The sequence below is a fragment of the Acinonyx jubatus genome, chromosome C1 (assembly GCF_027475565.1).
Source record: "Acinonyx jubatus isolate Ajub_Pintada_27869175 chromosome C1, VMU_Ajub_asm_v1.0, whole genome shotgun sequence".
NCBI classification, from domain to species: domain Eukaryota; kingdom Metazoa; phylum Chordata; class Mammalia; order Carnivora; family Felidae; genus Acinonyx; species Acinonyx jubatus.
The window spans coordinates 108,964,929-108,990,870 of NC_069381.1; the positions used below are offsets into that span (position 1 = coordinate 108,964,929).

Genomic DNA, 25,942 nt, shown 5'->3' on the forward strand with positions numbered 1-25,942 from the left:
CATAAAACAAAGAATCCTATTAAAAAATAGGTGGGAGACATGAAGAGACATTTCCCCAAAGAAAACATCCAGATGGCCAACCGACACATGAAAAAATACTCAACATCACTCATCATCAGGGAAATGCAAATCAAAACTACAATGAGATTTCACCTCACACCTGTCAGAATAGCTAAAATCAACAACACAAGAAACACAAGTGTTGGTGAGGATGTGGAGAAATAGAACCCTCATGCATTGTTAATGGGAATGTAAACTGATGCAGCCACTATGGAAGATATTATAGAGGTTTCTCAAAAAATAAAAAAAAAAGAACTACCCAGTGACCCAGTAATCATACTACTGGGTATGCACTCAAAGAATACAAAAACACTAATTCAAAGGGATACATGGATCCCTGTATTTATTGCAGCATTGTTTACGATAGCCAAATTATGGGAGCAACCTAAGTGCCCACCAATAGATGAATGGATAAAGAAGATATAGTATATATATGCAGTGTAGTATAATTCAGCCATAAAAAAGAAGGAAATCTTGCCATTTGCAACAACATGGATGGATCTAGAGAGTATAATGCTAAGTGAAACAAGCCAGTCAAGAGAAAGACAAATACCATATGATTTCACTCATATATGGAATTTTAAGAAACAAAACAAATGAACAAAGGAACAAAAAGAGAGAAAAACCAACACAGACTCTTACTGTAGAGTACAAACTGATGGTTATCAGAGGGGAGGTGGGTAGGGGGATGGGTGAAATAAGTGAAGGAGATCAAGAATACACTTATCTTGAAAAGCTCTGAGTAATGTTATGGACTGGTTGAATCACTATACTGCATACCTGAAACCAATATAACACTATATATTATCTATGGTGGAATTAAAATTTTCAACTTTAAATGATTAAAAGCAAATAGGGAAGTATACTCAAATGCTGAAAAGCAGGACTGCCAGCTCTAGAGCCATCTGAGGACTCTTCACAAGGATGCTAGACTCCAGAGAGTCAGGCCTCCAAAGGTGACCTCTATGGTGAAGAGTTCCTTTTCCCAAAGCAGATAGTTTTTCTCAAGGCCAGCTTGCTGGAAAAAGAGGCTCTAGAACAGAGGTCTTTGAGCTAGATGGCTCAATCTAGTGTGAGAGAAAGCCAGGTGATTTCGAGATGTGTGGATCAGGAAGGAAAAAAGGGCCCAGACAGGTCTGGCAAGCCCCCTGTGCTTTTCCCTATTCCAGATCCAAGAGAGGCTGCAGTGGCCCAGTAGATTTTGTGGATCACCTCCTTCCTGAAGGGGCTGGACTCCAACTGGCTTAGCTGATCAAAGGTATTATCAGTGGAAGTAGTTAAGCAGTGAGGACTCCAGGGGATTTGCCAAACAAAGCTTTGTAGAAGGGGAAGGAGGCAGGCCTGGAGCAAGTCTCCGCACCTGGAGAGGGTGCCCACTGGACTTTTTTATATGGTCTATGGCTTCTGTGTGGCAGGTGAAAGAGGCAGTAGGGAATGTGTCCAGGAATGGAATCATATGCCAACTTTTCAGAGGGTCTGAGGCCACCAAGAGTCAAAAGGGTCCAGACTGAGCATCTGAAAAAAAGGCCCATGGAGTCCACAAGAGGCCTTAGGGAGAGGGAGTAGGTATGAGATCTGATTCTGCAGCCTGTCAGGATGGCTATGCCCTGATACTGCTTGACTTCCCACTAACATTGTACTGGCACTCAGCATAGTGGCCTAGCATCTTTTTTTTTTTTATTGAGATGCTCACTTTATTGAAGTGGTCTGGGACCAAACCCACAATGTCTCTAACGTATGTTCCTATATGTATTTGTGAATTTGGTTTTTAAAAAATTTATTGGGTTATCATTGCCAATAGATATCAAACTAAAGTTGTTTTATAGCTTACTTTTTTAAAATTTAATTTATTCTTTAATTTACATCCAAGTGAGTGAGCATATGGTGCAACAATGATTTCAGGAGTAGATTCCTTAATGCCTCTTCCCCATTTAGCCCATCCCCCCCCCACAACCCCTCCAGTAACCCTCTTTTTGTTCTCTATATTTAAGAGTCTCTTATGTTTCTTCCCTCTCCCTGTTTTTATATTATTTTTGCTTCCCTTCCCTTATGTTCATCTTTTTTGTATCTTAAAGTTCTCATTATGAGTGAAGTCATATGATATTTGTCTTTCTCTGACTGACTAATTTTGCTTAGCATAATACTCTCCAGTTCCATCCACATAGTTGCAAATGGCAAGATTTCATTCTTTTTGATTGCCGAGTAATACTCCATTGTCTATATGTACCACATCTTCTTTATCCATTCATCCATCGATGGACATTTGGGCTCTTTCCATACTTTGGCTATTGTTGGTAGTACTGCTCTAAGCATTGGGGTGCATGTGTCCATTCGAAACAACACACCTGTATCCTTTAGATAAATACTTAGTAGTGCAATTGCTGGGTCATAGGGTAGTTCTATTTTTAATTTTTTGAGGAACCTCCATACTGTTGTCCAGAGTGGGTACCCCAGTTTGCATTCCCACCAACAGTGCAAAAGATATCAACTTTCTCTGTATCCTCGCCAACATCTGTTGTTGCCTGAGTTGTTAATGTTAGCCATTCTGACAGGCGTGAGGTGGTATCTCATTGTGCTTTTGATTTGTATTTCCCTGATGATTAGAGATATTGAGCACTTTTTCATGTGTCTGTCTGCCATCAGGATGTCTTCTTGGAGAAGTGTCTATTCATGTCATTTGCCCATTTCTTCACTGGATTATTTGTTTTTTGGGTGTTGAGTTTGATAACTTCTTTATAGATTTTGGATACTAACCCTTTATCTGATATGTTGTTTGCAAATATCTTCTCCCATTCCGTCAGTTGCTTTTTACTTTTGCTGATTGTTTTCTTCTCTAAGCAGAAGCTTTTCATTTTGATGAGGTCCCAATAGTTCATTTTTGCTTTTGTTTCCCTTGCCTCCAGAGACATGTTCAGTAAGAAGTTGCTGCGGCCTAAGTCAAAGAGGTTTTTGCCTGCTATCTCCTCGAGGATTTTGATGGCTTCCTGTCTTACATTTAGGTCTTTTGTCCATTTTGAGTTTATTTTTGTGTATGGTGTAAGAAAGTGGAGCAGGTTCATTTTTCTGCATGTCACTGTCCAGTTTTCCCAGTACCACTTGCTGAAGAGACTGTGTTTATTTCATTCGATATTATCTCCTGCTTTGTCAAAAATTAGTTGGCCATATATTTGTGGGTCCATTTCTGGGTTCTCTATTCTGTTCCATTGGTCTGAGTGTCTGTTTTTGTGCCAGTACCATACTGTCTTGATGATTACAGGTTTGTAATACAGCTTGAAGTCCGGGATTGTGATGCCTCCCGCTTTGGTTTTCTTTTTCAAGATTGCTTTGGCTATTCGGGGTCTTTTTTGCTTCTATACAAATTGTAGGATTATTTGTTCTAGCTCTGTGAAGAATGCTGGTGTTATTTTGATAGGGATTGCATTGAATATGTAGATTGCTTTGGGTAGTGTTGACATTTTGACAATCTTTGTTCTTCCTATCCAGGAGCATGGAATATTTTTCCTTTTTTTATGTGTGTCTTCTTCAATTTCTTTCATAAGCTTTCTATAATTTTCAGTGTATAGATTTTTCACCACTTTGGTTGGATTTATTCCTAGGTATTTTATGGTTTTTGGTGTACCCCAGCTTCTTCCTTCCTCCATGGAGATGTCCCAGCTCCAATGCTTCTGCTCCTCTCTGGCTTTTCCAGTTGCCCCCATGGCTCCTCGGGAGCAACTCTGCTTTTACCCTCATACTCAATCTACCCTGATTCCTCCAGGGAGCTGACCTGTTCCATCTGCCCTGTGTCAGCCTGTATGGCAGTTCTGCCAACATGGCTTACCAGAACATGAACTCCTGGTGTGACCTGAGAGCATAAAGATAGGAAATGTCTTGTCTGGTGTCGGACAGCTGACTAGAAGCAGAGTCAGGGTAGAAATCAGATCCCCAAACCCCAGGACTTAATTAGACATGTAGCGTGGTACATAGAATAATGGCCTACCAAAGATGCCCACCCTCCGATCCCTAGAACCTTACATGGCAAAAGGGGATTTGCAGATGTAATTAAAGGTATAAATCCTGAGATGGGGAGATTATCCTGCATTATTCTGGTGGGTACAGTTTAATCACATGAGTCCCTAAAAGCAGAGAGCTTCTCCCGGCTTGCTCAGAGAGATGAAATGGAAGAAGAAGAAGAGATTCAAAACATGAGCGGGACCCTTGTATTGCTGGCTTTAAAGATGAAGAAAGAGCCCAGATCCAAGAAATGTGAGCCCTCAGCTGACAGCAGCAAGAAAGGAAGACCTTGGTCCTACCAACGCAGGGATCTGAATTCTGCCAACAAGGCACATGAGCAAGGAAAGCCTCCAGAAAACAGCCTGCCTGACACCAGGTGAGATTTACATTGGACGAATGAGCTGAGAAACAGTAAGACAATAAATGTGGGTTCTTTCTGTTTGTGGTAATTTTTTATAACAGCCACAGAAAACTAATTCAGATACATACTCAAAGGCACACAGCACCCAAAGAAGAGCCCAAAGAGCAGACTCCAGAAAGGGTGGGAGCCCAGACATCTCTGGCATCCTGTGTACCAGAACCTTGAAGGGTGCCATGAGATGACTGGGCTCCATTCTCATTCAATGTCTGCCATGTCTCCACATAAGTTTCCAGTTCATGAGAGAGAATTCACTCTTCCAGCAGGGCCCATACCAATCCTGGTGGTCAGGGTAGAGGACCATGTGATTGTCATCACCATATGTGGGGTTGTGGAGATGAGTCTTTCCTAAGAGGAAGAACTATGGATTAGCCAAAACACCAGTTGCTCACTGGCAGTGTTCAGGCACATTCTTCTATAAAAAGTGTTTGAACAATGGTTCTTCACTGGGATATCTATGGTCACACAGGCCTGGGAGTAAAGATATTGTCATAATAATGGTCACCACTTATTTGTTCTGTGACTCTGCCCCTAGCCTTCTGCAGGGAAGTTTTATTGTATTTATATAATGTTCTCTGAGGGTGGTGATGGAAGTGTTTCATTGGGCTCTGTGTAACTAGCCTCTGTGGAGTGCCTGTCACTTAGTCTATTGGTGGAATGAGTGGCCCATTCTTCCTGTCTGCTCCATAGGCCATTCTTCCTGTCTGTCCACATGTCCAATGGACATGTGCCATTGTCTTCTCCTCTGGCTGCCAGGGTGATCTCTCTTGTCCTTTGTAACACCACAGACAGTAACCTAGCCTCTAATGTGGGCACACTAACAGCTCTGCTCCCGGCAGCCACTGTGAGATCTCAGGGTTGGGGGGCCATGACATTGGCATTTGTTACTATGGAAACTATTCACAGCTGTGTTAGTGGTTCTTTGACATCTCAACCTCCCACAGAGGCTGAAATGAAAAAAACATTCTTTCTGCCTTTTGTGCTTCTCTCTACCCTTTGCATGAGTTCTGTGAAATACCACTAGTTGCCTACTGAATGACCAATCTTCCCTTCCTTCCTAAAAATAGTGTCTTCAATTTTTAGCTAGACACATTTCTGTCAAGGAAAACACCTGCAGTCCCCAGACTCTTTTGCAACACAGTGTCTGTGTTCCAGCCACTGAGATATTAGTGGAATAGTCCTGTGCAGCTTCCAGTAAAGATGGGGCCTTTTTTGCTCCTTACTCCTGGCTAAAATACAGATGTGATGGTGTGGTACAATAAATAATTTGTCTGGTCTTTGTGCTGGGTTCCTGGCAGCAAGCTTCAAAAAAGCTTGGGATCTCCTGGATGAGGAGGGTGACTTTGTTATGTTAATGAGATGATTCCTGGTGGGCCTTTATATAGCTCTAGGATGGGGGCAGAGGGCTGGGACTTTCAGCTCTGGTGTTGGAAAAGGGGCTGGAGATTGAGTTCAGTCATCTGGCCAATGATTTCATTGCTCATGCTTACATAGTGAAATACGACTATAGATTCTAGACATTGAAGTTCAGAGAAGTTTCCCGGCTGATGAACACACTGATGTGCTGGGAGGGTGATGCACCCCAATTCTGTGAGAAGAGGGCATCCAAGATCTGCACTTCCTCTCAGATCTCACCGTATGTGTGTCCTTGACAATAAAACTGTAACTATAGCGCTTTCCTGAGTTTCATGAGTCATTCTGGTGAGTTTTTAAACAAATTTGTGGGAACCCCCCAAATTTGTAGCCAATTAGTCAGAGGTACGAGTGGCCTGGGGACCCCCTGAAATTTATTGCTGGGGGCAATAAGTGAGGGCAGCCTGGGGAGGACCCTGCCCCCAACCTGGGGAGGCCTACACTAGTGGGTGGTTAGTGTCTCGACTGAATTGCAGTCCACTTAGCACTAGACCAGCTGGGGTGGAACCAGAGTAATAGATGGCTAGAGCTGGTGCTGCCAACTTGGATCATGAAATTTGGCAGAGCAGGAGACAGCAACTGGGATCTTTGTAGATGGCATGGCCACTGTATCACCTCTCAACTGCCTGCCTTCAGGTTCACACCTTACCTTGACAGGGTTTGGCTGCTACAGTGAGACTCACTCAAGTTAATGTGAACTTATCAACAGGTTGGGCATGGCTGTAAAGAAGATGGGTTCACTCTGGCTCATCTGTATATGCAGATGCTGTAGTTGAAGACACACAAACCTCCTCTGGGTCAGTTCTAGAGACTGAGTCAGCTGGTTGCTCTGGCTGCTCTGGCTTTCTTTTTCTTCTTTAATGTTTATTTATTTATTTTTGAGAGAGAGTGAGAGAGATACCGCAGGGAGGGGCAGAGAGAGAAGGACACAGAGAATCCCAAGCAGTCTCTATCCTGTCAGCACAGAGCCCAGTGCTGGGGCTTGAACTCAATGATCGTCAGATCACGACCTGAGCTGAAATCAAGAGTCAGACGCTTAACCAACTGAGCCACCCAGGAGCTCTGGTTGCTCTGGCTTTCTAAGAGGTAATTGTCCATCTCCCACCCACTGCCTAATGAATTGGCCCTTATCTGTTTCTGCTTCTATGGTTTCTCCCGACTTTCAGTTGTCCTTGGGAACTCTATGCTGCTCTTTTCTGTCTATGGCTGCAGCCTGTTTCTGGCTCAGTTTTCTTATGGTTTTCATTAATGCTCAAGCTTTTCAGCTTCTGTTCCTTCTCTTCTTCTATATATTTCAAATTCTACTTTCAAATTCTGGAGAATTGAGAAGTTTGGTCAATTACATTCCTTCTAGTTTGGACAGTATATTCCTTCAGGACAGCCTATAGAATAGATGCCCTAGGATCAGACGCCACTCTACTCTGAGTGTATTAGTTAGCTATTGCTGAATAACAAATCACCACAAACTCAGCAGCTTAAAACAACACATGTATTATCTCAATTTCTGTGGGTCAGGAGCCCAGGTGTATCTTAGCTTCATTCTCTGCTTATAGTTTCCAAGTCTACAATTACAAGTATCAACTGGACTAAGTTCTCATCCAGAAGCTTGACTAAGTAAGAATCAGCTTCAAAGCTCACCCAGGTTGTTGGCAGAATTAATTCCCTTGGTGTGTAGGATTGAAGGTCTAAGCCCTTGCAAGTGTTTTCTGGAGGCCACCCTCAAATCCTAGAGGTTGCTTACAATTCCTACAAGCCACCTACAGTCCCTTGCCATGTCACTTGGCTGTTTCATCAGCCCAGGTAGGAGCCTCTAGATCAGGTGTGGCAGCAAGACAGTCTCATAGAATATGACATGTCATGGAGTGGCATTTCGTCACCTTTGCCATATTCTATTGGTTACAACAAATCACGGGTCCTCCTCATACTCAAGGGAAAGGAATTATACAAGGGAATAAACACCAGGAGGAGGATCATGAGAGGTCATTCTAGTGTCTGCCCACCACACCTAGCATACATGCATTTGAGGTAGGGACAGTGGTACAGAATGTGGTGCCAGGCGGAGACAGATGCTGAGTCTGGCCTCAGTAATAAACAGATGAAGGTCATAAAGACAATGGATATAAGAAAGTTCAAAAACATCACATCCTTTATATCTATAGTTCATTTAATCTATACAAAAAGATAGAGATAGGTAACGGTATTCTCCCTTTACAGATGAGCAAACCAGAAGGGACTAGGTTTCTCTGTATGAAGAGCTGGGCCAATGGGAGTTTCTGAACTTAGAGGAACTGCAAAGAGTATCATTGGACCACTGAGGCTCTTACAGACTGAGAACCATTGGGGTCCAGTACCAAAGGCATTGTTTACTTCACAAACACGTATAGGCCACCTGCTGACACTTGACTGACCACCACAGGACACTTGCATTGAGAACCTGTGCCCTTTGTTGGCAAAGGGGAGTAGTTACTTCCCTTTCTTTAGATAACCACCTAGTAGATGCATACCTGTTGGTGTCTTTGCTCAATCCATCAAAACTCTCTTGTATGGGCAACATCATTTTCAAGAATCCAAGAGAGTAATGAGTCCCTGAAACTGACAGGGGGCTTGAATACCTGAGATATATGGAAGATTCATCCCAGCCAGGGCACCAGGAGGTTGTCTTCAGCACACCAAGCCCAGTAGATGGGGATTCTAAAACCTAGCAACACAACCATGGATTTTCCTTCAAGTGTACATGATATGAAGGATTGGAGATATGCATGAATACAGCAGCAGAGACTATCCCTAGTAACTAAAGAAAACTCAGATTTCACTCATGTACTCTGACTTGTTTGTGACTAGACTCAGCAAACATTTATTGAATTCTTCCTGTTTATTGGAGATATAAAGATCAGTGGTTTCTTTGCCTACTCCAGGAGAAATACAGAGTAGACAGTGCTATATTAGAGGCACTGAAGAAGTTCCAGGAAGTATCCTGTGGAGGAGAAGGGAGGAGAGGAATTCAGGGAAGGCTTGTAGTAGATAATAAATCCTTTTCTTTCCAGTTAGGTAGCGTAGAATCGGCAGGACTCTACCGGATGATCACTGAAGGTTGAGGCCTTTATAGAAGGCATGTCAGCCTTGAGCAAAACTCTGGAAGTCAAACTGTATGGAAATTTGGTGTAAACTACTGTTGAGAAAGTATCCTATGTTTGGGTAGGAGGGATTAAATTATTAAGACCTTGAATACTGGATTTAGAGATTTATTCTGAAGTTACTGAATGCCAAGGATGGGAGGAATGGACTCAGATTAATGTTTTAGAAAAATAACTGTGGAGGACAGATTGGGGGCAGGATGAGATTCACATGGGGGCACTCATTACAGCACTGCTCTAATCCAGACAAGAAATAGTGAAAGCTTGAGCCAAGGCTATGGTAACCATTGGAAAAGGGGTATAGAGGTATATATGGTGATGTTAGGAGATGGAAAAGTGGAAAATAACAACAATAAAACCACAGGCAGAGAGGATGGTGATGCCATTCATCAAACCCAGAAATCAGGAGTACATACATGAGACAAATCAATAAAGGTGTTCTATCGGTTACTTTTCAGGGGGTTGTAAGACATATTTGTGGACCTGTAAGTGTACAACTATGAGAGAAGTCACATAGTGTAGATAAGATTTTGAGTCATTTTCAAGAATGATATTTGAAAGTGTGAGAGTGCATTAAACCAGTTAGGAAGATAGTATAAATCAGAAGATGGTTGGAGCCTTGGAGAAGGCTGTATTTGTGAGAAAGAAGAGGTACCATGGAGTTTGATAAGGATAGGAGTAGAACAAGGAGAAAGCGTGGTTATAGAGGCCAAGGGAAGAACACTTTAAGGAGGAATTACTGTCAGCCAGGTAGAGGAGATGAGAACTAAGCAAGGACCACTGAGTGAAGTAGGTTACTAGCAACTTTTGGGGAGCAGTTTGAGAAGAGTGGCAGGAGCAGAATCCAACAAGGGGTAGAGACTGCCTAAGGAGAGAGCAGACTAAAGTATATCACATCAGTTACTTTCAGAAGAAATCTGAGAAGGGAAGAAAGTGAGAAAATGGCTTGAGGAAGGAGAGGGGTACTTGAGACTCATCTTTGTTGCCTTGAGCTACAATCGTCCTACCAATCAGTTATCTTACAGAACTGTGCACGATAGAAAGGAGAGATTTAAGCCCCTCTTATTTCTAACTTGTCACAAAAGTCCAGGCCTAAATTACCATCTGGGAAAGGAGGAGGGGAACATAATACAGATCCAAATTTTGCTTCCCCAGTTTTCGCTAAGACTTCTACAGGTGTACAAACTCCAATCTTCCACCCCAAACAAAACAACAAAGCAACACCATCCCCTTTGGCTTCTTTGTAATCTGGAAAAAACTGAGCAAGTGCACAGTGCCCGAGCCTTGCGTCAGGATACCCCCTCTAGCCGGCCTGATTCAACCCGAGGGTGTACCGCTCTGGGGAGGCCCAGCCCGGTGCGCAGTGCCTGAGGCGGCGCGCTCGGCGCAAACCCCACAGAATAGCTCCAGTTCAGCGCACCCGATTCTCCCACGGTGCTTAGGCTTTGCTAGCCGTGGTTGGCCTTCGGTGGTGACATCAAGTCCCACACACCGCGCGGGGAAGTGAGCACAGTCAGGAAAACCCTCGGCCCTGCCTGCGGCCTCTTCGGCCCGCTGCAGTCGGCCTGCATTACCCTTTTCCCGTGCCGCACCTCCATGGGGAAAATGCAACCTAGTGCCATCAGCTGAGGCAAAGGGGTGGGATTCACTACCTTTTAACTAAGCAAAGAGAAAAGGCAGAATCCACTCTAGGCAGCAAAGGGGTGTGTTACACGAGCCGGGTCGCCCGGAGGTCCCGCCCAGGCCCGCCCTCCTGGCACCGGAGACTACATTTCCCACAGGACCCCGCGGCTACGAGGGGCAGGCTCGTCCGCTCTCCGGCTCATACTGGGCGGTGACTGGCTTCCCCAGAGGGAGGCGGGGTCTACCCCAGCCAATAGATGAGAGGCTCGTTACGGCGGCGGAAGCAGCGGCGCTGGGCTGAGGGGTGGGGGGCAGAGTGCTAGCGCCCCGGCGGTGGCGGCGGGTCCAGAGCCTGAGGACGTCGGCCCCAAAAGCAGAGAGCGCACAGGAGCGAGCTCGAGGCGGCGCGGCGGCCCCTCGGCGCAGCACCCAGGTAATGGCGGGACGGGCGCCTGGGAGGGGAGGGGAGGAGAGGGGAGGAGACGAGGGGGCGGGGCGGCTGAGCCGGGCTGCAGCGTCCGTCCCGCTGAGCGTCCCTGGGGAAGGGCAGCGGTGCCTCGTCTCCTGCGGCTCAGATCTACGCTTTTCCATGAGCTGGGCATGGCAGTTGGGCCGGCGGCAGGGACCCGGTGTCCTGCGGCAAGGAAGAGAGAGGCTCCAGGAGGGGTGGGCTGTTTCGGGCTTGGGGGCGTGGCGGGCGTGGGCCTTGGCGGGGAAGTAGAGCGGCTGGGGGAACGCCGGCGGGCGGGCGGCCCAGGGAGTTTGGCTCCTGGAGCAGTTTAAAGTGACTCTCCACATCCGGGCCCTGCGCCCGCCGCTTTCAGACCCCGACCGAGGCGGGGCCTCCCACCTCTCCGCCCCACTCGCCGGGAGCGCTTGTCTTCCTCTGCCATTGGCTCAGCCTCGAGGGGTTTGGGCTGCCCCGGCGAGGCTCGCGCCTGATTGGCTGGGAGTCGGCGGGAGGGTGGGGCGGGATCAGAGCGCGCAGGCCTCTGCGGATTGGTGCGGGCCCTCGAATGACGCGCCCGGCGTGGGGCCAATGGGCGGGCAGGGGAGGTAGGGGCAGGTTCGGGGGCAGAGTACTGGAGCTGAGCCCCGGTGGGGTGGCGGGGGTGAGCGGGGCCGGCTGGGCTGGACAGCGGCGGGCCCGAAGTGGGCTCCGGTAGGATCCGTCTCCACGACTCCAGAGCCCAACGCTGCCACCGAGATGGGCCCTCCGCGGCACCCCCAGCCCGGCGAGATGGAAGCGGGAGGTGCGGGCGGCGGGCGGCGGCTGCAGGTAAAGAGGCACGCCGCTTGTGCTAGGGATCCCTAGAATGCCGTCCTCCCTCTAACCCGAGAGTCTCAGACACCTGAAGTGTGTCTGGAAACCTGTGTTCTCCAATCTCAGCGGTGGGCTTTGGGGTGGGGGTGGGGTTGCGTGCGAATCGAAAGACCGGTAGAGCTTGGCTCTTGAGGGAAAAGTGGGGGTCGATTTAGAGAAAGTGGTGAAGGTCTCTGGTTCCTCTGGCTTAGTGGGGGGTGGGGGTGGTCTGTGAGAGAAAGGGGGAGGAAATCGGTAAACGGAGGCCTGTGCAGAAAATCATTTGAGAGTTCTTTTGAAGTAGGTCTTGATGTCAGGTTTCTGATTTCTTAGAACAAGGTATCTCCCCTCAGATTCCTCCTATGACATACACATGACAGTTGTGGTCACCTTGGTGTAAGCTTCAGTGTTTAAAAGGACATGCTGTTTTCCATAAAACTTTATACCGATGTGTATGTATTGTGTTAATACCTGTCATATGGCTGTTGTACAGAATTCAGTGTTGATTTTTTAGAGTGGTAAGCTGTATTTATGGAGTGTCATAGTATCCCCCAACACCACACAAATGATTTTATTATTGAACCTATGTCCACTAAAAACTTAACAGAATTTAGTTTACTTCTGCACTGTATATTGATCACAAATAATTGTTCTAGGTGAATGATGCTGCATTTGCTTTTCTAAAGGAAAGTATAGGTACTGGAGATGCTTTAATTTCTCATTATTGATTCTAACGTGAGAATTTAGTAATAACCATATGACTGTATGCACTGCAGGTGGAAATGAGTTCTCAACAGTTTCCTCGGTTAGGAACCCCATCCACTGGGCTAAGCCAGGCTCCTTCACAGATTGCAAACAGTGGTTCTGCAGGATTGATAAACCCAGCTGCCACAGGTGAGATATGCGATGTTCTCCTATATTGCTTCTTGTTTTAAGAATGTTGCCAGTTTTGGGGGGGTGCCTGGATGGGTCAGTTAGTTCAGTATCCGATTTCAGCTCAGGTCATGATCTCATGGTTCGTGGGTTCAAGCCCCACATCAGGCTCTGTGCTGACAGCTCAGAGCCTGGAACTTGCTTCCGATTCTGTGTCTCCTTCCCTCTCTGCTCCTCCTCTGCTCACACTCTGTTTCTCTTTTTCTCAAAAATAAATAAACATTTAAAAAAAATTTTTTTTAATTAGCAAATTCCTTGTGGGATTTTAGTAAATACTAGGTTATCAAATTCGAATAAAGGATATATTACAATTCTAATCTAAACAAGGCTTTTTAAATTCCTTTTTTAATTCTTTCACATGTACTAGAGTATACCAGAAACCTACATTAAAGCATTCCTACAAGAACTATATTTTTAATACAGTAGTGTGTTCTCCTTTAATTAACACCCAGAGTATTAATAGTGCCATGAGAGAGTCCAAACTGTGTAAGGCATAGTTCTTGCCTTTTATGAGCCTATGAACTAGGAAAAAGGTTTGAAAAAAAAAGTACATTTGACCCTTGAAAAATATGGGTTTGAACTCCATTACATGTGGATTTTTTCTGAAAAAAATAGTAAAGTACTGTAAATGTATTTTGTCTTCCTTATGATTTTCTTTTTTCAGTAATTTTTTTAAAATTTTTTAAAAATTTATTTTTAGAGATAGAAGGTAGGTGAATGTGGGGGAAGGACAGAGTGAGAGAGGGAAAGAGAGAATCCCAAGCAGGCTCCACACTCAGTGTAGAGCCGGAAGCGGGGCTCTATCTCACAACCATGAGATCATGACCTAAAGCAAAGTCAAGACTGGGCTGCTCAACTGACTGAGCCACCCAGGTGCCTCTTCCTTATGATTTTCTTACTAGCATTTTTTTCTGTAGCTTCATTTATTGCAAGAATATGATATATGATACTTACAACATACAAAATATGTATTAGTCAACTGTTACAGGTAAGGTTTCTACTCAACAATAGACTATTAGTAGTTAAGTTTAAGGGAATCAAAAGTTATATGCAGATTTTTGACTGCAGGTGTGGCCATCACCTAACCCCTACATTGTTCAAGGATCAACGGAAAATGCACACATATATGCAGTTAGTTTTTGGTTGTATACCCTTTGAGTGCTATAGGTCCGTGGTCCTCAGCAGGGATGATTTTGCATTCCAGGGAATAATTTGGCAATGTCTGGATACATTTTTGGTTGTCACAACTAGGGGGTGCTATTGACATCTGATAGTTAAAAGTCAGGGATGCTGCTAAATGGGCCTTAGAGCTTCCCCTGCCCCCGTGCCCCCAAGTATCCAGTCCAGTCAGTAGTGCTGAAGTTGAGGAACTCCTTCAAGTGGTCTTTTCTCTAAATGTGTCAAGAAAAAAGTTGGCACTGCAAAGTGGAGTATTTCTTTTTCTATTCCCTTTTCACCTCCTGCTTCCTAAGTTCCTTATCGTGGTAAATGGTACCACTGTCTGCTCATTGCTCAAACCAGGAACATGGCCTCATCTTTAATTGCTCTGTCTCTCTCTCTTATCTGTGAGCTATGGCCCTTTGTCTAGTGTTTCAACCTCATTATCCCTTTGCTTCCCTCCTGCCAACTTTTTTTTGTTATAAATTCATTTCAGTTCTCTTTAGACTTGAAATAACTTTAAGCTACTTTATGTCTCCTGCTTAATAGTAGCTACTCATTTTCTAAATGAATGACAAAAAGTTCCCAATTTTCTTGACTCTGAGACTTTATACATTCTGTTCCTTTTGCCACAATCTTCCTTCTTCCTTTTCACACTCACTTACCTGATTAATTCCTGTTCTTCCTTGAGGTTTCATCTCAGATGTCACTTTCTCTAGGAGGTGTTTACTGATTCCACCATCCGCAAGTCAGGGGTTGGACCTCCTGGAATGAGGGCTAGAACCACGTCCACCTTGCGTACCTTTGTATTTGCTGTACTTGCTACATCATAGGACACAAAGTAGTGGTCATCAAGTCCTTAGAGAGCCATTTAAAGTTCTTTGCTTTTTAATAAATATTTTTTACAGTATTTTGTCTTTGATATAAATTCATAGAATAATTTAAAGAAACATAGCTTAGGGGCACCTGGTGGCTCAGGCAGTTAAGTGTCCAACTTTGGCACAGGTCACAATCTCATGGTTTGTGAGTTTGAGCCCCGCATCAGGCGCTGCGCTGACAGTGCAGAGCTGGCTTGGGATTCTCTCTCTCCACCCCTCTCTCTGCCCCTCCCTGACTTGCATGCTCGTGCGCTCGCTCTCTCTCTCTCTCTCTCTCTCTCTCTTAAAATAAATAAATAAATAAATAAGCATAGCTTAAAGGGAGTATTTTTGAATGTCTATTTGCAGAGAATTATGCTACTTATTAAAAATGGTGTCATTTAGGAATAATTGCCCTCAGATTTTGTTGAGGAAATCATTGACTTAAAATTGTCTGTAATTTTACTTGTGAATAGTGTGTGTTTTTTCCTTCTATTGCTCTCAGAGAAGGAAACAAAAGTTTTCCATAAGGAGTTAAATATTTTCTTGATATTTCCTATCGCTTTTATCAGAAGTAAAAGCATATCAGGATCTCAAACACGTTCAAATTTCAGAAGTGTAGACTACAACCAGTGTTCTTAACTACCCTTTCAGGATTCTTTTCAGGTAAAAATAAGCTGAAGTGAAGAACTCAGATATCTGGAAGGAAATGATAAATGGTTTCAAAAAGATCTTAACAGGAAATGGTCAGTAAAGTGTATCTTAATGAAATTGTCAAAAATCAAAGTCTTCCTGGACAAATAGGTTTGGGGAAAGTTGTTAAATTGTCCATTCCCTCAAAAATTTAATTATGGGAAGATCTGTTTGGATAACAGGGAAGGTTCAAAACATCATATATAAAGAAAATACTAGGGTGCCTGCCTGGCTTAATCAGAATAGCATGTGACTCTTGATCTTGGGGTGGTAAGTTCGAGGCCCACATTGGGTATAGAGATTACTTAAAAAAAATTTTTAAAGCCCTGTAAAGAAAAGGGGGAGCCGAGTGGCTCAGTCAGTTGAGCATCCAACTCTTGATTTCGGCTCAGGTCTTCATCTCACACTTAGTGAAATCTAGCCCTGTGTCGGGCTCTGTGTTGATAGCACAGAACCTGCTTGGGATTCTCCCTCTCCCTCTCCCTCTCCCTTTCCCTCTCCCTCTCCGTCTCCCTCTCCCTCTCCCTCTCCCTCTCCCTCTCCCTCTCCCTCTCCCTCTCCCTCTCCCTCTCCCAGCTTGCATACATGAGTGCACATATACTCTCTCTCAAAATAAATAAACTTTAAAAAAAAAAAAAAAGAAAAAAGCTGTTAGAACTAGTAAGTGAAATTAGTAAAGGTTTCAGGATAAAAGTTCAATGTATAAAAACCAATTATATTTTTAAATACTAGCAATTTTTTTGAAAAATGAAATTTTTAAAATGTCATTTGCAAGAGCATCAAAAAAAAAAAAAAAAAAAAACCCCAGAAAATATTTAAGGATAAACCAACAAAACGTGTGTAAGACTTAGGGTTAAAAACCTATGAAAAACATTGGCTAAGAATAATTAAAAACCTAGATAAAAGTGGGGCATCTAGGTGGCTCAGTCAGTTAAGTGTCTGACTTCTGTTCAGGTCATGATCTCACAGTACGTGAGTTCCAGCCCCTCATCAGGCTCTGTGCTGACTGCTCAGAGCCTGGAGCCTGCTTTGGATTCTGTGTCTCCCTGTTTTGCTGCCCCTCCCCTGCTCACACTCTGTTTCTCTCTCTCTCTCAAAAATAAATAAACATTAAAAAAAAATTTTTTTTAACCTAGATAAATGAAATGATCAATCATGCCTATGGATTGGAACACTCAATATTTTTAAAATAATAGTTCTACCCAAGGGGATCTGTAGATTTTTAAAAATCCTGATGAAAATCCTTTCATGTCCTTTTGTAAAACTTGCCAGCCTGAATCTATATTTATGTAGAAACCAAAGGATCTACAATAGACAAAGCAATTTTGATCCCCCTAAAAAGAAAAGAAGGAAGACTCTACTACGTTATTTTAAGACTTGCTGTAAGCTTACACTAATCAAGACAGTGTAGTATTGGCATAAAGATAGAAATATAGATCATTGAAAGTGGAGGATCCAGAAACAGACCCATACATAATACTGGTCAGCTGATTTCTGATAAATGTACATAGATAATTCAATAGGGAAATGATAGTCTTTTCAACAAAATAGTGCTTGAACACCAGAATATCCATATGGAAAAAATGAACCTTAACCTTTACTTTTGCCTTACACGAAAATTAACTCACAATGTATCACTATGGACCTAAACGTAAAACTTAAAATTTCTAAAAGAAAACATGGAAACTGCAGTGACCAAATACTGTTTAGGTCACAAAAAACACTAATTATGAAAGAAACAACTGATACATTGTACTTCATCAAAATTAAAAATGCCTGTTCTTCAAAAGACACCATTAACAAAAATGCAAGCCACAAAGACATTTGGATAAATATATCTGCAGAGGACTTATATCCTAAATATGTAAAGAACTCTTGTAACTTAATAGCTTTTGCTATTTGAGACACTCTGATTTTTTTTAATGGGCAAACTTTGAATAGACCGATCACCAAAGATGCTATAGGAATGTCCAATAAGCACATGAAAGATACTCAATTGTGTTATTTCCTCAAGGCTATGCAAACTAAACCACAGAAAATACTACATATCTACTATACTGACTAAAATTAAATACCAGCAATACCAAGTTTGAGGTGTTCATGGAGCAAGTAGAATCCATACCTTCTTGTTGGGAATGCCAGATAATCTAGCTACTTTCGAAACAGTTTGGCAGTACTTCATAGAGTTAAATATAAACTTGACCATACAACCTAGCAATCCCATTCCTAGATATTTCCCCAAGATAAATGGAAATGTATGTTCAAAGACTCATACTTCAGTGTTCCTAGAAGCAATGTTCATACTTCAGTGTTCCTAGAATCAGTGTTCCTAGAAGCAATAGCCATAAACTGAAAACAACCCAGAATTTATCAGCTGGTGACTAGATAAAGTTTGGTTTACACATACAGTGGAAAACTACTTAATAAAAAGGAGCAGACTGCTAGCATATAGAACAACATAGATGAACCTTAAAAACATTATACAGTTAACCGTTGAACAACCTGAGGGTTAGGGTCACTGGCCCTCTGAGTCAATTTGAATATAACTTTGACTCTCCCAAAACTTTACTAATAGCCTACTGTTGAGCAGAAGCCTTACTGATGACATAAACAATCGATACATATTTGTGTTTTATATATCATATACTATATTTTTATAATGAAGTAAGCTAGAGAAAAGATAATGTTACAGAGAAAAGCCTAAGGAAGAGGTGCACCTGGGTGGCTCAGTTGGTTGAGGGTGTGATTCTTGATTTCTGCTCAAGTCATGATTCCAGGGTTGTGGGATCAGTGCCCGTGTCAGGCTCCATGCTGAGTGTGGAACCTGCTTAGGCACATGCATGGTCTCTCTCTTTCTAAAATAAAGAAAGAAAGAAAGAACAGCATATGGAAGAAAAAAATCATTTACAGCACTGTACTGTATCAAAAGCCGCGTGTAAGTACAGCTGTGCAATTCAAATCCATGTTGTTCAAGGACTGACTATACTAAGAGAAAGAAACCGACACAACAGACCAATTATTGTATGATTCTATTTGTATGAAATTCCAGGAAACACAAAGCTATAGTATTAGAAAGCAAATTAATGGTTTCTAAGGGGTAGGAGGGTCTGAGGGAGGGAACTGACTGCAAAGGGGCATGAATGAACCGGTAAGAATAATGGAAAATGTTCTCCATCGTGATTGTATTGTGGTTAGAATACTGTATACTCCTGCAAAAACTCATCTAATTTTATACAAAGGATTAGTGGATTTTCTATGTAAATTATACCTCAGTAAAGCTGACTGACTAGAAAATGGACAAAATATAGAAACATACACTTCATGGGGAATCTGCATGGCTTAGTCGGTTAAGCATCCGACATCGGCTCAGGTCATGATCTCACGGCTCATGGGTTCGAGCCCCATGTTGGGCTCTGTGCTGACAGCTCAGAGCCTGGCGTCTGCTTTGGATTCTGTCTCCTGTCTCTGCCCCTTCCCCACTCGCACTCTATCGGTCTCTCAAAAATAAATAAATGTAAAAAAAATTTTTTTTTGAAAAGAAACATATACTTCACAAAGGAAGATATTTATGAATGGCCTGTGACCACATAAAAAGAAGTTGCACATCACTAGTCATCATGGAGATGCTAACTGAAATCACCATGAGAACCCCGCTAAACACCCACTGGAATGTCTGTGTATCAAGAATTGTGAGGATAAGGAGCTGCTAGAACTCTGATCCACTGGCTGATGGGACTATAACACGATACAACCACTTTGGAAGGTATTTTGGCAGTCTCCTATAAACATTTACTTACCATTTGACCCAGCAGTTCTACTCCTAGCCTGTTGGTTAAGAACGTAAAAAAAAAAACAAAACTGTTTTTGAACTCTCTAGTCTCCGAATAGCCATTTTATTGTATGTAAATTGTACATCAATAGAGTGGTTTTAAAAATCAAAGTAAAAAAAATCTGAATGACCAGGGAGAAAAATCAACATATAACAAAATGTAAAATATACATCTGTCTTTTCACGTAACACCTGTACTCAGAGATTTTTTTTCCTGAGGAAATCGTTGGACAAGAACTCAAAATACATATGGATGTTTATCCCAGAGTTGTTGATAATAGCAAAAATTTGGAAATAACCTAAAAGCCCATCAGTGATATAATGGTTAAAAAAGCTATGGTATATCCAATGGAATTTCATTTAGCTTTTTTAAAAATTTTATTTGTTTATTTTGAGAGAGAGAGAGAAGGCATGCATGGGAGGGGCAGAGAGAGAGGGAGAGAGAGAGTCCCAAGCAGGCTCTGCCCTGTCAGCACAGAACCCAATGTGGGAGTCAAATTCCCTCAATTTTAAATTGTTTTTAAATAGTTACATGTTGTTCCGGTCCACAATTCCCAAAGAAAGAGTGTATAGCAAAAAGTATCTCTCCTATCCCTATTCTCTCAGAATCTACTTTCTTTCCCATCAAGAAATCAAGATACTTTGGGAGTTATGTTTCTACATAAGAAAATAAAGGCATGTATGATTACTTTTTCACTGTTCTGTACCTTGCTTTTTTCCTTTAGATATGTTTTTGCATAATGCACATTACCGATTTTTTAATAAGAATACCTAAAAAGCTTCCTTGTCTTATTTTTATAGTTACATGGTAGTCTGGGAGTATACCGGAATTTATACATCCAGTCACCTGTTGATAGATGCGTAGGTTTTAAAAATTCCTTTACTGGAATAAAAATGGTGAAACAAATAATGTACACAAGTCATTTTACACACGTACTATGTATTTTATAGGATACATTGCTGCAAGTGGAATTGTTGAGTTTCAAAAGGTGTACATAATGATGATAGGATTGTAATAATGATAGAGATCTCCATGTTTGTTTTGTAGGAAATTTGTTTTGAAAAGCTGTATGTTCTTGGGCTTAAGAATATTTATGTTATCTTTTTAATGTTAGGTTTTTATAACTTTTTAAATAAATACCTTAAATGAAAGCATCCTGTCTTGCATTGCTCTTCCAACTGTTTGAGATCATTTTTTTTAATTTTTTTTAACGCCTTCTTATTTTTGAGAGAGAGTAAGTGGGTGAGGGGCAGAGAGAGAGAGAGAGAGAGAGAGAGGGAGACACAGAATGCAAAGCAGGCTCCAGGTTCTGAGCTATCAGCCCAGCCGACAGCTGTATGTGCTGTTTACTTCATTAGTATTATTTAACACTGAAAGCATATGACATGAGGTTTCTCCCTTAATGCCCTTACTAGTCAATGATGAATCTAGTCGAGAGGCTGAAGTCACTGCCAGGGAGCACATGGGTTCCAGCGGCTCCCTCCAGTCCCGTGAAGAGAAGCAAGAGCCTGTTGTGGTAAGGCCCTATCCGCAGGTGCAGATGTTGTCTACACACCATGCTGTTGCATCGGGCACACCCGTCACAGTGACAGCCCCACCAGCACATCTGACGCCAGCAGTGCCACTCTCCTTTTCGGAGGGACTTATGAAGGTAATGGAGAGGTTTAAAATTTCACATTAAACCACAGCTAAGGACTGGCTCATGTTCCTGACAGTATTCACAGAGTCTTAGGCCGCATCCAGGATCACAGTGTTCTCTTTTTGACCCATCAGTTCAGCTCTTTTCTGTCGCTCAGAGCTCTGCTGTTCTGCAGTGCCTATCTTGTGCCGCTGGGCAGTTGGCATCACAGGATCTTTTCTAGTATCCATTTTGACATTGACTTTATTCAAGTTAATGGGCATGCTGACTTAGTTTTTATCTTGGAGTGGCACTCTTCTCCAAGGTTTTGTTTTAAAGCTCACTAATTTGGGGGTATCTGAGAATATCGCCTTGTGTATTACCTTGTCGCAATGTTTTAGTTACTGGGAGTTTTGTTTACTTCCGCCCAAACTTGGGATGCAGCATTGTACAGAAGAAAGAATGTGGGCTGTGAGCCATCCAAGTCTGGGCTTCAGTCCCAGTTCCAGTTTTTACTGTCTGTGTGGCTTGGAGCAAGTGACATAGCCTTGCTTTGTATGCTTCCTCATCTGTAAAATGGAAATGCTGGTACTTGAATGGAAGAGCTGTGATGCTAAGAGATAAAATATATAAGGCTTCTGGATCTTTCCTGGCCCTCTCCAGGTTTGATTTGTGTACTTTTTTAACTATAGAAGGAAATGCATCACTCGTAAAAAGCTATTGATTGTTTCGTGTGGTTTTCTGTTCGCAGCCGCCCCCGAAGCCCACCATGCCTAGCCGTCCCATTGCTCCTGCTCCACCTTCTACCTTGTCACTTCCCCCCAAGGTTCCAGGGCAGGTTACCGTTACCATGGAGAGTAGCATCCCTCAAGCTTCAGCCATTCCTGTGGCAACAATCAGTGGACAACAGGTTTTTCTCCTCTTAATTTGCTGATTTTCAAACTGAGATGCCAAACTGTTGATCATTATTTATTGAATGCCAGCAGTACATTAGGCACTGTATTAAATTAAAAAATTAAATGGTCACTGGTATCTGCAAGGGGAGGATAGCAGGTTTGAGAGAGAAGGATATCTGCAGGGAGTAAAACCAACATGCACAGTGGTCTTTGTCATTTGGCCAGTATGTATTGAGCATCTGCTATGTGTGAGGCACCACTGTCCATGTGAGATACAAGTCTAGACAAGACCGTCCGTATCCTTGAGGTGCTCAGAGTCCACTTGTGCTGGTTAGCTTTGGGGGGTGGAGAACAGCCTCGTGGCAGTAATGCTTCTTTAGGATTTTTCTCTGAGGAGGATGATGATGTATGTCTTGGGCACCTAGCAGGTGCCCTCAAGCAGCTCATCAGTCGTGAACATTTATTTTGTAGTCTCATGTTTTAGCTTATGTTTTTTGGCTGAAATTCTACTCCTACTCTATAATATGTATATGATTTATTTAAATATTTTTAATTATTGACCAGTGAAAAAACCTGAATCTAAAAACTTTCCCTTCAAGTTTTTAAGAAAAAAATTGGTATTCCAAGAAGACACTATGTTTTTTGTTTTTTGTTTTTTCTCTTGTCATACTGCTGAGTACTCCCAGAAATACTGGAACCCCCACCTGGGTATCACTGGCATCAGGGTTGGGAGCCTGTGAGGAAGGTCCTCTAAGGAGGGGAGGAGTTGAAGAACTCGTATGGGAGTACCTGCTGAGTGCTAATTGACATTTGCTTAGAAGTCCTGCATAACATAAAGAGTGGATGAATGCAGTGGCACGTAAAAAAAATAGAATAGGAAATAAGAATAAAATAGAATAAGCTTTTGGCTTATTCTAAAATAGAATAAAATAAAATAGAATAAGCTTTTTGCCAACGCAGAGAGAACAAGTGTGAAAGACTAATATTGGAGATGAGAGTGTCCCAAAGTGGGCAAATGAGTCCATCTGTTAGAGATCTAGCACCTACTGTGGCTCAAGGCAGTTGAAGTGTCCTCACAGTCACTTGCCCCATGCTTGAGGGCATGGGTCTTCATGTAGTATGTTGCATAAAAAAAACTAAACATCCTTTCCCTTGGGGTACTCACTGTCTAAAAGGAACACCCTGACCCACATTTGGAGGCAGCTGACCTCCTAGAAGCAATGGCTAAGCATCAATGGCTAAGACCAAGCACATGAAAATAACATTATGTCCTGTTTCTTGCAGGGACATCCCAGTAACCTGCATCATATCATGACCACAAATGTACAGATGTCTATTATCCGCAGCAATGCTCCTGGGCCCCCTCTTCACATTGGAGCTTCTCATTTACCTCGAGGTAAAAACTGTACGTTTTGCTTAAGTTCTCAAAATGCATTGGCAGATACACATTTGGTAAGAGATACAGTAATAAAAAATGTATCTAGAATCAGCTTATTAAAGTTATAGGACAGCAGGAATAAACTTAGAGCAATACACATTTTTGGCATGGTCAAATATGTGCTAATTACAGTCATACCCCAACAAGCATGTGTGTATGCTTTTGGGTGTAAACTTTAAACAATTCAGATTTTTAGTAGGGTCTAAAGATTGTCCTTTATAATGAGGAACGCCTCAGACTTATGACAGTCCAAAATGATCTTGATGTTTAGAATAAAGTCACAAATACGAATACTGAATATTTTAAAGGTTTAGTGATAATGGTAACTCAATTAATACAGCTGTAAGATGGATTTGTTCTTACAGTTAAATTCTGATAGGTTGTCAAGTATTAAATTCAGTGACTTTTCTCAGCTACTTCATCAGCCTTATGTTGGAGAGTGTAAAATCATTGTTGGCAAAATCAGGCTAACAAGTACAAAACCAGGTTTACTTGGTCATAACGTAATTCATTGGTCCCCAGAGCAAAGTTCACAGATTGCAAGGGCATCTGTGTTAGATCGAATGTACTTTCGTGAAAATACTAAGATGTCATTTGCCTGTATTTGACAATACAAAGGCAGAGGTAGTTCAGGTGAACCCTCACTGATGGTTAAACCGCTGGAGCCTTGCCCTAAATGAAGGCAGCAGCCCCGCGCTGTGCTATTCAGTGTGTGCCTCTCTTCTGCATCCTTGCAGTTAACAAAACAGAAAACAGTTTCATTTCATAGTGTCCTTGAAGAAGCAAAACAGTTTACTAATCTTAACAAATCACAACCCGTGAGTGCACTTTTTAAAATTTTCTATGTGACAAAAGGGAAGTATACAATACGGCATGTCAGCTAAATTATTGACATACTGAGTTTTAGAACATATCTGCACTCTTTTCCTAGGGCATATGATTGGAATATTTAAATGGTGAGCCCATAAGCCATACTAATGACAAAAATTATTTTCCAGGTGCAGCCGCTGCTGCTGTGATGTCCAGTTCTAAAGTGACCACGGTCCTGAGGCCGACTTCCCAGTTGCCAAATACTGCTACAGCTCAGCCGGCAGTACAGCATATCATTCACCAACCTATCCAGGCATGTCAGCTTGTGGGTAGTCAGCCAGCAAGTATCAAGTGCCTACTCAGAGTTCTTGACTCTGCTAGAGCCTGGGAGAGTCCTTTGACCTCACATGACTTTTGATCTAGTCGCCAAGGTGTCCAGAAGGTTGAGTTCTATACGGTGTGAGATGATCAGCCACGGAGATTTAGAAGAGCAGGGCCAAGGGAAGCTGTCGTAGGGATCGGTGTAGAGGGAGATTCAGAGAAGTGAAGAGGCGGTGAAAGGGAGTGAGACTGCACAGTGGCAAGGAAGACCATGGCACTTGTATACTGGGTTTAGTAAAGGTGAGCCAGAACGGAGAAGTTTTAATTCAGATAGGGATGTATGAGCCCCTAAATACTTCGTGCACATTTTTATACACGTGTGTGTGCTTTTCAAGAAAGACAGTCTGTGTCTTTCAACTTTTTTCCAAGGAAATCTATGGCCTCAATAGTACTGAAGTATACTGTGTTATGAGGTGATACTGTGATGTCTCTGAATTCAGAGCTTGAAGATACAGAGTGTAAACTTGATTTTATACACAGCAGAGAGCCACTAAGTTTTTTAACATAGTAATATGAGATCACAGAAAACTCTTTGAAAGATTAATGTAGCTGAACCACAGACGGTAGATGCATGTTCAAATACTTTTGGGGGCCAGACTGGTCACATATATGGGACAGCTGGGTTTAACACAATCAGGAAGATTGCTGGGTAGGACACTGGGTAGTACATGTCCAGCCTAGAGTTTTCAATTTAAAACAAGAGGGCTTGCTGGCTAACAAAGCACATTTGGAGACTCATTCGGCCCCTGGAGTGTAAATGATATACAGGAAGGACAGGAGAAAGAACCCAAACAGGGAGTTCTAAAGCTAATGTGATGACCTGGTGTGAGACAAGCTGTAGCAGTAGGCGTAGGCACTGCAGATCGAAGGTCTGGAGATAAGAGGCAGATCCAAATGGGCAGCATTTGCGAATTGAACTACATGTATCAGGGTCAAGAAAGGGACTACTCAGAAGAGCTCAGATGATCGAAAGAAATGACAGTGGACAAGCCAGTGAAGCCCAGGGTGGAACTTGTCTGGTGAAGATTTTATACACAGATGTAGTATAAAGGAAGGTAAGAGAAGTACATCCATGTGAAAACAGCCAGAGAGAAGCTGGGCACCCTGAATCTTCCATAAGCAAATGCTGTTTTCACGTGTTTGCTGGCTTAGAGGGCCCGAGAGCCAGCATCTCCATCCGACGGCTTAGAGCCCTCTGTGGCAAGCGCTTGGTTGTGTGGGAGTATAGAATGTCTATGTCAGAACCAACAACAAATCTGTGGGCACTCTAGATCTGAAGGGTTGGATCCCAACTACTCCCCATAGGATAAATGTTAAATCTAGTCGTATTTGGAAAGGAGGAATTTATATACTCTATCCAGCCAAAATGGGAATTTTTTTTGTA

The 25,942-nt window shown here is 42.7% G+C and overlaps 1 protein-coding gene across 13 annotated transcripts in view; it reads left to right on the forward strand.

The window, feature by feature from the left end:
- Window positions 1–10,916: 10,916 nt before the first annotated feature.
- Window positions 10,917–25,942, forward strand: part of SAP130 (Sin3A associated protein 130) — an 80,859-nt gene continuing 65,833 nt past the window's right edge. Inside the window, exons 1-6 of one of the 13 annotated variants that reach the window (XM_027056080.2) lie at window positions 10,917–11,074; window positions 12,721–12,838; window positions 20,831–21,066; window positions 21,785–21,943; window positions 23,214–23,325; window positions 24,366–24,490. In XM_027056080.2, the coding sequence (XP_026911881.1) occupies window positions 12,727–12,838; window positions 20,831–21,066; window positions 21,785–21,943; window positions 23,214–23,325; window positions 24,366–24,490 (744 nt within the window). In that variant the 5' untranslated portion in view covers window positions 10,917–11,074; window positions 12,721–12,726. Of the gene's footprint in view, window positions 11,075–11,166; window positions 11,308–11,748; window positions 11,921–12,720; window positions 12,839–19,124; window positions 19,349–20,830; window positions 21,067–21,784; window positions 21,944–23,213; window positions 23,326–24,365; window positions 24,491–25,942 lie in introns of those variants that run through there. The other 12 variants (XM_053214840.1, XM_027056082.2, XM_027056085.2 and 9 more) reach the window with 12 other exon arrangements.